The 12,475-nt window shown below is 45.5% G+C and overlaps 1 protein-coding gene across 1 annotated transcript in view; it reads right to left on the bottom strand.

Annotated features, from left to right (window-relative positions):
- LOC121439712 (lanC-like protein 2) overlaps positions 1 to 4,873 on the bottom strand; it is a 44,907-nt gene extending 40,034 nt beyond the window's left edge. Inside the window, exon 1 of the mRNA XM_041640301.1 lies at positions 4,071 to 4,873. Coding sequence (XP_041496235.1) covers positions 4,071 to 4,274 — 204 coding nt within the window. The 5' untranslated portion in view covers positions 4,275 to 4,873. The remainder of the gene's footprint in view (positions 1 to 4,070) is intronic.
- Between the last annotated feature and the right edge of the window lie 7,602 nt (positions 4,874 to 12,475).

Genomic DNA, 12,475 nt, shown 5'->3' with positions numbered 1-12,475 from the left:
GTTACAAGAGCATTGGGGTTGGTCACAGTTTCAAAGGTTAGTATGGTTTTCATTACAGCAGAGATCTTGGCAGGCAGGCATGGTGCTGGAGCAGTAGCTGAGACCTCACACCCCATCCACAGGCAGAAGACAGAAAAACAAGGAAACTGGCTCTGGCCTGGGCTTTTGGAATCTCAGAGCTATATACAGCCAACATCAAACTAATGAGAAAAGCCCAAAGCATTCCCACAAAAACCATGAACAAGACAAAGATCCCTGTGCCCTACAGTCCTCTTCAACAGAGTGCTTAAGTTCTTAGCTAGGAGTAATGTGACAGAGAAGGAAATAAAGGGACACTAATAAGAAAAGCCAAAGTTGCCTCTGTTACCAGATGATGAACCCCTATACAAAAGAGACTGATAGAGACTTCACCAAAAAACTCTTGAGAGCTGATAAGCACTTCCGGCAAAATGGCAGTATACAAATCTAACACACAAATCAGTAGCCTCCCTATTTACCAATGACAAACATACTGAAAAGGAAACCAAGTAATTAAACCCAGTCACAACACACACACACACACACACACACACACACACATAAACACACAGGCATGCATGTACAAAACACCCAGGAATAAATCTAGACCTCTACAGTGAAAACTTTAATAAGGCCCCAAAGAAAGAAACTAAAACTAGAAAATGGGACTACACACCCATGCATATGGATTGGGAAAATAAACATTGTGAAAATGCCCATCCTACCAAAAGCAATCTACAGATTCAATGCAATCTTTATCAAAATGTCAAGCCATACTTTACAGTAACAGAAAATGTAATGCTAAAGCACATATGGAAACAAACAAGACAGGACAGTCATCCCAATCCTAGTGGAGGCAACACCACACCTGATTTCAGTTTTAGCTCAGAGCCATATTAATAGAGATGTCATGGGGTTCAGACAAAACATGTAGATCAGTGGAGTATAACAGAGAACTCAGGGATAAAACCATGTTACTTCCTCTACGTGGGCTTCTTATTGTTGTTTGGGTTTTTAGTTTTAGGCTTTTGGGGGGTTTTTTGACAAAAAAAAAAAGCCAAAATCTCACTGGAACAAATGATGTCACTTGGGAAGCTGATTAAGTCCACAGGGAGTGTGTATTATTGACATGACCAAGGCCTTATCAAGGACTCCAGTGACTCAGACTATGCAAACTGCATACCCTTCCCCATGTCAGAATCAGGGAACTGGCAAAGGCTTTCCCTGTTCCAAGAATGGATGTTGACAGTATTTGCAAAGATCAACATCTTCCTCCCTGAATGACTGCAACCTCAGATTGTTCCCTTGCAGAGAATCCCAACAAAGACTAGCCAACCACCTCCTCATTCAGCAGCATATGCTAAACCCACCTCCTCACTCAGCTCTATATAACAAACCCACTAAAGAAAGAAAGAAAAAGACATGACTGCTCCTAGGTATGGTGGAGGGAAAATTTTATTACAGATACATGGGAGAGCATAGTTAGAGACAGGGACATCTGGGAGAGTCCCAGAATGGACATGACCCTAAGCTGGACCATATGGGGAGAAGGGGAGGGGGATGGAGAGGGGAGAGGGGGGAACCAGGTGCAGCAGCCAGGAGGTCCAAAAGAGAGTAGCTGAAAAGGGCCAGGTAACCAAAATGGTTGGGTTATATAGGAAGGGCAGCCCAGTCCCTGGGCTTGAGAAGTTTGCGGTAGAGGGTGGACTATGCCAGCCAGGATGGCCCTGTAACAGGTAAGGACTGAGCTCTACAGGGAGAATCTGGCGGCCAGTGTCCACTTTGATATGTTAAATAGGCACCCCAGCCTTTGTCCCAGGTCTGAGACCTAACATCACCTCCACACTAAGTTCTACATAACCCATGAACCAAATCTGGACTGATGAGACCAGTTCTCCACACAGCGCCTTTTCTGTAAGAGGTCTGTTGTTTCTCCATTCCCCCCCCCCATTGCCCCACAAGGTAGTCCTAAAGCTATGCAGGTCATGGCAGTGCTGGGAATCTTGGGTATCAAGTTTCAAAAGAAAGAAACTAGATCTTCACCTGTCTCCTGCACAAAACCACCTCAACATAAGACTTGACATTCTAAAACTATCAGAGGAAAAAGTAGGGAGTATATTTCAATGTGCAGGCACGGGTAAGGACTTTTCAAACAGGACTCCAGCAGCATAGGCATTATGACCACAGTCAACAAATGGGGTGGATCTCAATGACAGCCCATGGAACAGGAGAAAACCTTTTCCAGCTATACATTCAAGAAGATTATTAGTGTCTAGTGTTTGGAACATACAAAGACCTAAAAAGCAAAACAAACTAAAAAAAAAAATCACCCTAAACACCAAGAAAACACACAACATTTTTTTAAAAGGGCTACGTAGGATTGGAAGAGCATTTGCTGCTCTTGCAGAGGATCTAGGTTTGGTCCTAGCACCCACACAGTTGCTCAAAAGGGTCCAAAACTGCATTTGCAGAGGAACCTGCGCCCTCATCTGACCTCCTCAGTACTAGGCATGCGCATGCAGGAAAAACACTTCCACAAACTGACTTTTTTAAAAGGTAGAGGTGCCTGTGCACTTCTAAAAGGAAGTTCTCAAAACAAGTACTACAAATAGCAAACATTTTTTTTAAAAAAGGGTTCAACAGCCTCTGCAATGAATGACACAGAGTGACATGCAGATTAAAATTACCTTAAAATTCCATTTTACCCCAGTCAGAACGCCTATCACCAATACAAATAACAAGGGCTAGCACAGTTGTGGAGAAAGGGGGGGGGTCCTTTTACAATGTTGGGGAGAGTGTAATCTGGTGCAGCAAATTTGGAAATCAACCTAGAGGTTCCTCAAAAGTTAGAGATAAAAACAGCCTAATGTGCTGAGCACGCTGGGGCCTGTGTTTAATCCCAGCACTAGGGAGGCAGAGGCTGTGGGTATCTGGGAGTTCCAGGCCACCCAGGAGCTACACAGAGAGATTCTGTTTCAAAAATAAATAAATAATGCTTTAAGACAGTCATAGCACTTTTGGGTGCTACAAGTAACAGATGAAAGCTTGGCCCTAAATAAGTCATTTGTACTACACCCTCTAAGATGTGGGAACATTGGGGAAGAACGGTTAGAAAAAAATGCAAGAGCCAGAAGATAGGGACGAACGGGAAAATGCTAGCCTCTAAGATAGGACACAGTCAATGTAACAGTGAGCTCTGAATTGCTAATTATTTCACTGGATGTGCACAACAAGGGCCCTCCCAACAGTCATGGATGGGGAGGAGCTCAAGGGACCCTAACCCATAATGACGAATTATCAGGCTGACTCTGGAAGAGGAGTAGCCATTGTCTTCAGTTGTGTACCCTAGAGAATCCATCGGGTTCCAACGGATAATTCACACAGACGGTCAAGCCCAGGAAGACTCAAACAAACAAACGATGTAAATGTGGAGGAAGCGATTTGTAGGGGAGGTAGCTTTAGATGGGGTAAGGAGCCGACAATGGGGTGGGAGCAACCATAACATACATGTATGAAATTGTTAAAAGAACAAAATTAAGGCTGGGCGGTGGTAGTGCACGCCTTTAATCCCAGCACTCGGGAGGTAGAGACAGGAGGATCTCTGTGAGTTTGAGGCCAGCGTGGTCTACAAGTGCTAGTTGCAAGGCAGATTGGGCTGTTACAGAGTAACCCTGTCTCAAAAAAAAAAAAAAACGAACAAAATTAATTAGAAAGATTGAATAAGGTGTGACTTTAGCCTTTCTCCAAGTAAGGGCGTGCCCACAGACAGGTGTGGTAAAATCTACTAACCCCAACAATTCACTTTTTAGTCCCAAGAAACAACAAAGTGCTCCATCAGAGTGCTTCAGTGGCCAAAAGATCCAAGTAAAGTCTATCAGATCTCGAACCCACCGCCCAGCCGCCTTTTCCCAGCCTCTTCGGCTGGACAGACACCAGACGGGACGCACGCCGATGACGTCATCGCACCCCAGGGCGTGGCCGCCGGACGCTACCATTGGCGAAGGTGGCCTCACCCTCCCAACCGCTGGTGCGGGCCCTGGCAGCCAACTCACCTTCCCGTTGGGGTGGAAAGGCAGGCCCGGGTCGTCTGTGGTGGGGAGAGGGCAAGCACGGCCCGTTTCCTCCGCAGCTCCAGCGGCGAGCCCCGCGGCGGAGGCGGCGGCCTCATAGTCCGGGAAGGGATTGGGGAACGCCCGCTCCTCCATCTCCGCCTCTCCGAGGTGCAACTTGAGTCTCTTTGACATGGTCTCGCCCATGTCCGCGCGCTTTCCCTGCTTAAGAGCTCAGGGCACGGCGCGCAGGCAGGGACAAACCTCCTGCAAGGCGTTTAGGCCGGGGCTGCTCGGCGAAGCCTCCCTGGCGGCGGCTGGCTTGCACATCTGGATGCGGGCAGCCGGCGCGAACCTCCAGCCTTCGCCCGTCACGCCCTCCCAGCAGCCGCTCGCAACCTGCCCGACCACCCCGCAGACCCGCAAAGTCTCCCAGTTACCGTCGTCTCTCCGGTGGCTATGTCCTTCCGAGAGGGTCTAGAGAAAAAGCGCTCGCCCGCGAAACTCCCGTTCCGGTAGGAAAAGCCTGTAAAGATGGATGGGTTCATTCAAAGTGTGAGCGGATCTCAGACCGGGGAAAAGCGCATCTTCAGACACTCCAGCAACCGGACTGCATTTTCACCAGCCCAGCCTTGCCGACCGTCCCTGTCCTCGGCTCCTTGTTTGTGGTGTGCCACTCACAGGAACAGCAGCTGCTTTGTTTGATTTTAAAAAATATCTCTTCTAAAGAAAGAATTCCAAAACGGCCTAAAGCAGTGAAAGGATAGTCTCCCGAGGGAGGGGGCATACAGTCCCTCCCATTCATCACCACCGGGAGGGGGGTTGCTTGGAGGAGGAGCCACAGGCCTTGGTTTTGTTTTGTTATGTTTTATTTTCATGCTCTTTGTTTTGAGTAAACGCACATCTTTGCTAACAAGGATTAATATGGAAGAATGCTTATTAATCATCTAAATATTTTATAGACCAGAGAATTCCATGGTCACGTAATTAACATAATTGACCTGCAGAATAACACGGATGTCAAAGAGTTCCCAAGCAAATAGATCTTCGCATTTCTATAATCACAATGTATAATGCAGAACCACAGCCTTTATTGGTTCTGTGTTTTTTGCAGTGTTTACCTAGAACCAAATCTGTGTAATGATTTCTCTTAAAAGGAAATATCTTATTTCAGTTTCTTTCATGTAATAAACGTTGGTACTTGGTGTCAAAATGTTTCTGCCCCCTGGCGAAATCATCATACACACACACACACACACACACACACACACACACACACACACACACGAATCATTGAGCATCCTAATCGTGTAATCCCCCGAGTCCAAGCTAGGTACATATTAATATAATGCCAAAGGTAACATGATGGAAAACTACGAAGAGCAAAGATTTCAGTCACTCACACCTTTGATCTCAGAATGGAGTAAAGTGGAGCGTTTAGATTTTCATGCCGTCCTTTGTCATATACGTAATCTTCCCCTCTCTTGTCGTGAAAGTTTAGATCAGAGTCGTAAGAGTTAGCCCCCGTACCCTGGCAGCCCTAACTAGCTAGGCTCTGTCACCAGCCTCAATATCCAATTAAGAAACAACAGTGAAAAGTGGGAAAGAGGGGCAAAGAGAACCAGTGACAAACTCAAACAGGCGCGTGCGCGCATGCGCGCGCACACCCACCCAGCTATTCAGATCCTGACCCAGGCTTAGGTTTAAGAGGTAGACTGGAAATTTGTATACCTCGGAAGGCAGCCCAGGTCTGGGTGTGGTCCGGCCCATCATAGTGTCTATTTCTCTGTCTTCAGAGGTGGTCTGGCAAGTCCTCGCAACTCTGGAATCACTGGGAGACAGTTCTCCCTGGCACCAGGTTTCGGCCTTCTATTATGTGACTCATGAGGGAAGTCCTCAAACTACATGCAGTTTATGCTGTTATTACATCTGGGATTTGTTTTCCAAATAATATTGAAGTAAAGCACGGGGTTGCTTCAATATTAAAAAGCCCCCATTAGCTTTTGTGGTTGCCCTTTAGATATAAATATCCCTAAGTGTCACTATTTTGTCTACCATTGTTTGGGTATCTGATGATCATGTCAAAGCCCAGAGCTTACAGGTGGTGACTGAGTTCTTTTTCCTCATTATTGTTTACTCCCAGTTTTCATGCTTTACTGTTAATTGTGTTTAATTTTTATCATTACTTATAACATGTATATAGAATATGATTAAAGAATCACAATTTGATTAATTTGGGAGAACAGGATTAAATGTGTCATTTTTAGACTCTCCCCGTGGGAGTCTTACAAATAGATAATTTGTCTTTCAACATGAAGGTAGCATATTCCCCCTTTCTCTCCTCCAGTCCGTCCCCTACAACTTTCCCTCCTTAATTCACGTGGGGTTTTGTTGTTGTTGTTTTATATTTTTCTTATTTATAACATAATTCTTATTGATTTCTTGGGAATTTCACATCATGCATCCCAGTCCCACTCACCTCCCTGTCCATTCATATCCTCCTTTCACCTCCAAAGCATGCCCCCAAAAGAAACCACACTCACAAAAAATCAATTCAAAACAAACAAATACCAAAACAACCTTACTTGTTCATCTTTCCAACACCTATTCATTCATCCTAGAGGCACTGGGAGCTGCAGTGTGTCACACGGTGCCCCCTTTTGTCCAATGAGTTCCACCCGCAAAGTTCTCATTGCAGAGATTCGCTGGTCTGGTTCAAGGCCTCTGGTACACCATCATCACCGGACCCTCACCAAAATCCTCTCAGGTATCCTGCTGTTGCCCCTGTCTAGCCTAGCTCACCCCACTCAAAGACTAGAAGCATAAAGATAAGTCATTGTTTTGTGTTTCAGAACACCAAAGCCTTGCAGGACATACCATTTCCCCGAAGGAATATAATTGTCTATTCTGATGAGGTGATGCAATAATCTTGAGCTAAGCTCGTGGGTGTGGAGATGGCAGCAGGTGAAGTGATAGGTGAAGAAGGGAAGAAACGACTTGCCAGGCAAAGGCAGCTTGTGAACAGAAGCGGTTTGTGGGCTGTGGGCCTGGAGTTCAGCCCGTGGGTGTGGAAATAGCCACATGATAGGGACTATAGGAAAGAGAAGTGACTCACGATCCAAGAGGGCTCACAGGCCTGGGGGCTGGAGCTAGGTTTGTAAGTAAGCTATTGGCTGTGAGCTGGGATAGGAAAGTATGGGGAAAGGAGGAGGTAACTTATCCAGCAATGGTGGCTTGTGGACAAAGAGTTTTCCTTCTGTAATTCTATTATTCACACATTCCATCACTCTGCTAGGACAGGATATTACCGTACTCTTTTGTCTTATAAGGAAAGAGTTCTAAAATTAGTAGGCATAATAAAATCATGTATTCTGTATCAACACCAAAGGATAAAAATACATATGCTTTGACCCACAATACCCCCTCAAATAAATATCAAGCAGTCTAGAGGATGCATAGGAAGAAGGGAGGTCATACCCTCAACTCAAATTGTTAATTAAGACAACCAATATTATCTTTTGATGGATGCAGAGCTATAAATAACATCTAAACAACTCCTTGTCCAAATAAATGATTAAAAGATCAAGAAGAGATCACAAGAAAAGGGAAAGTGGTCCACATAGCAGTCCAAAGCTAAAATGGCTAACCCATACAGTTTATTTAGAAAATGGTTTTCAACTTTTGGGAGATTTAAAATATTCCTGTTATGTTTTTGATTCTGGAAGGATACTTGATTTTACCTTACACTGTTTCCTTAGACACAGGTTTCTCTCCAGCCTTATAGAGGTCGTGGGGGGGGGGGGTGGATGGTCACCTATTATGATGCTATTAAAATTCAAACTAAAATGATGTTATTGATACTAAGATTAAGCATCAATAGAGGGGGAATGTGGTAGGGGGAACAGAGGGTGTTTGAGGACTAAGTGGAAAGAAACAGGAAACAGCCTGTAAGCTGGTCAGTGTCCATGCTCAGGTTGGTCAGTTTCCCTAAGTGGACTGGTCACATCGCTCCTGCGGTTCTCTTCCTTTCCCCCGTCACTCTAGCCAAGGACTGTAAAACATTCAGTCAGAATGTATGCAGCCATCTACAGAAGACAGAGAAGCAAAAATGTGTGAAAACCTCATGTCTGTAATTCTCCCAGCTCTGGCATTTGGATAATAATCTGCTAGAAGTCTGACATCATAAACTGCTTTCTGGTAAGAGAAGTCTTGGGGTCCCCATATATTTTTGGCTAGAAGCCTGCAGCAGAGATGCCTGTATTAGATTTAGAATTTTCGTGGAATATTTATGGGGTTCGTAAGGATTGTTGACGACATCTGTTTCCTTCCAGATAGCCGTATGAGTGTATAGTACCAGATAAGCATAAATATCAGTTTGCTTCCCATTTCTGTGGTAAACACCATGGCCAAAACCAACCGAAGAGGAAATGGTTCATTTGGCTACACATCCTGATCACAGTCCACCATAAAGGGAGATCAGGGCGTAGAAACAGAAACCACAGAGGAAAGCTGCTTATTAGCTTGCTGCCCTGCCATAAGGAACCTTATCCCCCTGGAACTGTAAGCCCCCACAAAATTCCCCTCCCATAAATTATGGTGATTTATCACAGCAATATAAAAGTAACCACTGTAGAAGCTGGTGTTACCATTGCTGTGAGGAACAAGACCATGGTTTTTTGTTTGTTTGTTTGTTTTGAGGAATATGGGCTTTTGAACTCTGAACAGCAAAAGCAGTATTGATATGGAGAGTTTTGGATTCAAGAGTCTAGTATTCTATTCCAACGGTCACTTCCTGCCTTATTAATTCTCTTCTGAATGGATGAACTCCCATCAGCAAACAGTGGGAGGATGGAGTTTTCTATAGATTCGTCTTTAAGGTCATGGTTTATAGCAAGACCTCCTGGCTTACACGCTCAAGATTCTCCCCATCAGGAAGGTAAGTAGCAGGACTGAGGGAGGGACAGACCTTAAACAGCACCTCTGGTCCTTCCGGTAGACAAACTTGATATTTCACAATTCTGCTGTCCTTTTGAGTTAAGTATGTCCCAGTGTTGGGGAGGGTATATGCAATGAGTTGACTTCCCAGGGTTAATTTATGTGCTCCAGGGGCCAGGAACACTGTAACTTTGATTTCCCTTAGGCATTCTGGCTATCCCTTAGCCGCTAGTTCAAGTTCTTGCTAAGGTATCTCACTGCTTGTGGCGTGGGTCCTATCAGCTAGATCAGAATTCTCAGGGAAGTTCCTTTCTCTTGGTGATGTAGAGGGAATATCAGAGCTGAGTGGGCAACACCAGAGCAGGGCTTGGTAAGTACATTCTTGTGTTGTTTAAGCTCTGCTAATAAAAGGCACTGTTACCATAGGAGGGTGTGAATTTTCTCATCAACTCCTTCAAAGAAATCATTCCAGGGGCCTCTGGAAGTGAGGTTTGGGATCTTTGGGTTGAACTCTTCCAGGACCTTCAGTGTATGGTGGATAGGGCTCCAGGAGAGGCAGGGTAGGTCAGATGGTAATACATGGCTTTTGTAGGAGCCAGGGTGCGATGACTCAGGTGGCAGAGATATATGGGTATGTATGTGATCGCCTTATTTCAGGTAGAGAAGTAGAAACATAGACCATCAAAATAGTGGAATCTAGCTGATAATTGTGACCCACTTTTGGGTAGTCTTGAAGAGAAGAGAAAAGTTGAACAAAGGGGACCTGGGCCTATTTTCTTTCTCTTTTGCATTATTGATCCATTTGAAGGATAGTATTATAACTGAGGGTGCATTGAGGTGGCCATTTTATTTATTTATTTATTTATTTATTTATTTGTCATCAGCTAAGAGCTATGTCTTCTGACAAAAGAAAGACAGAGATTTTGGGTTGAGGGTCTAATTCTGAGCTTTGTTGGACAAGGGTGCTGAGTGGAGACATTGGAGGGATCTTGGAACCTGTCTGTCCCATCTACAAGGAGATGGAGGAGGAAAGATAGAGAGGTCTTGGGTCAAGGTTGCTCTTTCCTACCTAGACCACCTGCTAACAAGGGACAATGGGTGCAGTTTAGCCTGTCCAGGGTAGAGGCCAGAGCAGGTAGTGGGATTTCCACACTGACCCATGGCTCAGTCTCCTGTCACATCCCAGTTTTCTTTTTCTTTTTTTCTTTTTGGTTTTTCTTCAGGGCATATTACTCTCTTGTCCCTGATTCAAGTTTAGGTCCGCTATACCTCTACATCCAAGATAATTTTGATACCACCAACCCTCAAACCTCTTGATTTGACATTTAATTTCTTGTAGGAAGCATATCAGTCACAGAGAGGTTGGATCCTCAACAGGAAAAGACCTGTATAGTAGGGAGTATCTAATTGAGAGGACAGTGGCCAGAGTCTTAAGGATCATCAGAATAGATGGGCCCATGGTTCAGCCAGTGGGTAACTGCAAGGGCACTCTTGGCTACTAGGACAACGGTGTCCTCCAACTTCCCCTTGCCATAGCAACCAGGCTGGAAAGGCTAAGGAGTGGGGTTTGTGATGGGAAGGTTGCACTGGGGGCAGAGTAATGGATTTATTTAGTGAAACTGGACACCACCAACCCCCTCATAGCCATAGAAAGTGAGCATGTGCAAGGAGAACCACCCAAGGTGCTCTGAACCCAGAAGTTCGACTTCAGACTCCAGTGTTGTTGTTTTGTTTTTTGATTTTGTTTTGTTTTGGGGCTTGGGGTATTAGTTTTTCAAGACCGGGTTTCTCTGTATAGCCCTGGCTGTCCTAGAACTTGCTCTGTAGTCTAGATTGGCCTCAAATGTACAGAAATCTGTCTGTGACTGCCTCCTGAGTGCTCGGATTCAAGGCATGTGCCACCACACCCAGCCTAACCCCAATGAGTAGTTTCTGGTACAACTTGTGCACCCCATGCCCATTGCTTCTGGAGGATGCTTCCCTTATTGGCAATGGTTAGGAAACACAGGGACCCACAGCATCCGTGTAAACTTCACCGAGCAAGAAGTCTGTTCAGCTGGCATAAAGCCTAAACCCAGACTGTGGAGATGTTAGCTGCAACTTGTATTATTCAGTGCTGGGACTAGAACTCAGGCCTTAGCACACGTTGAGCAAGCCTTCTGCTGCATCCCACCCACAGCCTTACTGTTAACAATCCTTGCCATTTTCTTCCGCACTCCCACATCAGCTGGGGGACCTCCAGAGCCCAGTGTCTTTTGCAAAGACAGCAGAGAGCTTTACACACACTCAGGGACACAGTGGAGCCCGGGCTGAAGAAAGGGTGTGTGCGGGGGGGGGGGGTATTTGTAAGGTCAGAGCTGTCATTTGCCAGACAATCCAGCTAAGTGAGGCCCTCATCCTGACACCTATGTCCTTTCCTTCACATGCCACATATAGTGACAAAGCTTTAAGTGGAAACATTTGTACTTTTTGAGAGCTCTAAGGAAGAGCAAAGACAAGTCTTCAGTAGCCATATGGGTTCACCACAGCAGCTAAGGCCCCAAAGAAGTGCCAGCAGCCAGAAAAGATTTCCTACACAGTAGCTCACTCTTAGCCGCCCCCACTTGGATTCCAGGCACGACCCACCTCCAAGGCACGCTTGCCATCACTTTCTTTTCAGTACATCAGAAATCTTCAGGACTCGCTTATGTGCTAGAGCGGCTTGAGAAACAGAGAACTGAGTGAGTTGCTCCTTCCCCCCCAGACAGCCTATCCTCAGGGGCCTACAGTTGTCCATTCATTCTCGGGGGCTCAAAAGCCAGGGGATCAATCAAGAAATTACTTTGCCCACAGACCTTTCCAGGTGTATCAAGTGAAAAATCTGCCCTCTTCTCTCTCTGGAAACATGTTTGTTTTCTCGGGGGTCCAGTTTGCAATGTCTCTTGAGTTCTAATAGTCTCACCCTAGTTTTTGAAGGAGAAGACTCCGTTTAGTCATTTGAGATGACAGCGTGCTATTGTATCAGAGCCAGATCCCCCTACTCTCCTTACTCCCAGTAGAGGTGGGGGTTGACCTGGGGTTCAAACCATGTCAATCATGGACACAGGGTTCCCTCACTCCAAAAGAGGTCCTCGGAGTGCCAGAAGATCATGACCACTTCTGAGTCCATTGTAGTTTTTAGTAAGGTATAGCTATCTTGAGTAGAGGTCTTCTCAAATCACAGGCGAACCTCCAAGAGATGTAATGGGGTGCTGGTAGTCATTTAGGGAGTCTCTGAGTTCATCCTATGGGATGACAAGGAGTTGAATGTCAGTGAAAGACAAGGCAGAGCTGTGGAGAAAGCAAAAGTGGCATCTTTATTGCAAAGAGCTCCCTTTGGGATGGAGAAACCCGGAAGCTGGGAACATGCTAAACCCTCAGTTGGGTGTTTTATGAGGCCCTTGGGTTCTCCCCTTTCCTCTACTGGTCCTGTTTAAATACATACCCTTATGCTG

This window comes from Microtus oregoni, unplaced genomic scaffold, assembly GCF_018167655.1.
Source record: "Microtus oregoni isolate MIOR12 unplaced genomic scaffold, Mior012 000062F_ref0000492, whole genome shotgun sequence".
Taxonomy (NCBI): Eukaryota; Metazoa; Chordata; class Mammalia; order Rodentia; family Cricetidae; genus Microtus; species Microtus oregoni.
The sequence above is the reverse complement of the archived record's forward strand: the minus strand, read 5'-3'. Positions and strand labels throughout refer to the sequence as shown.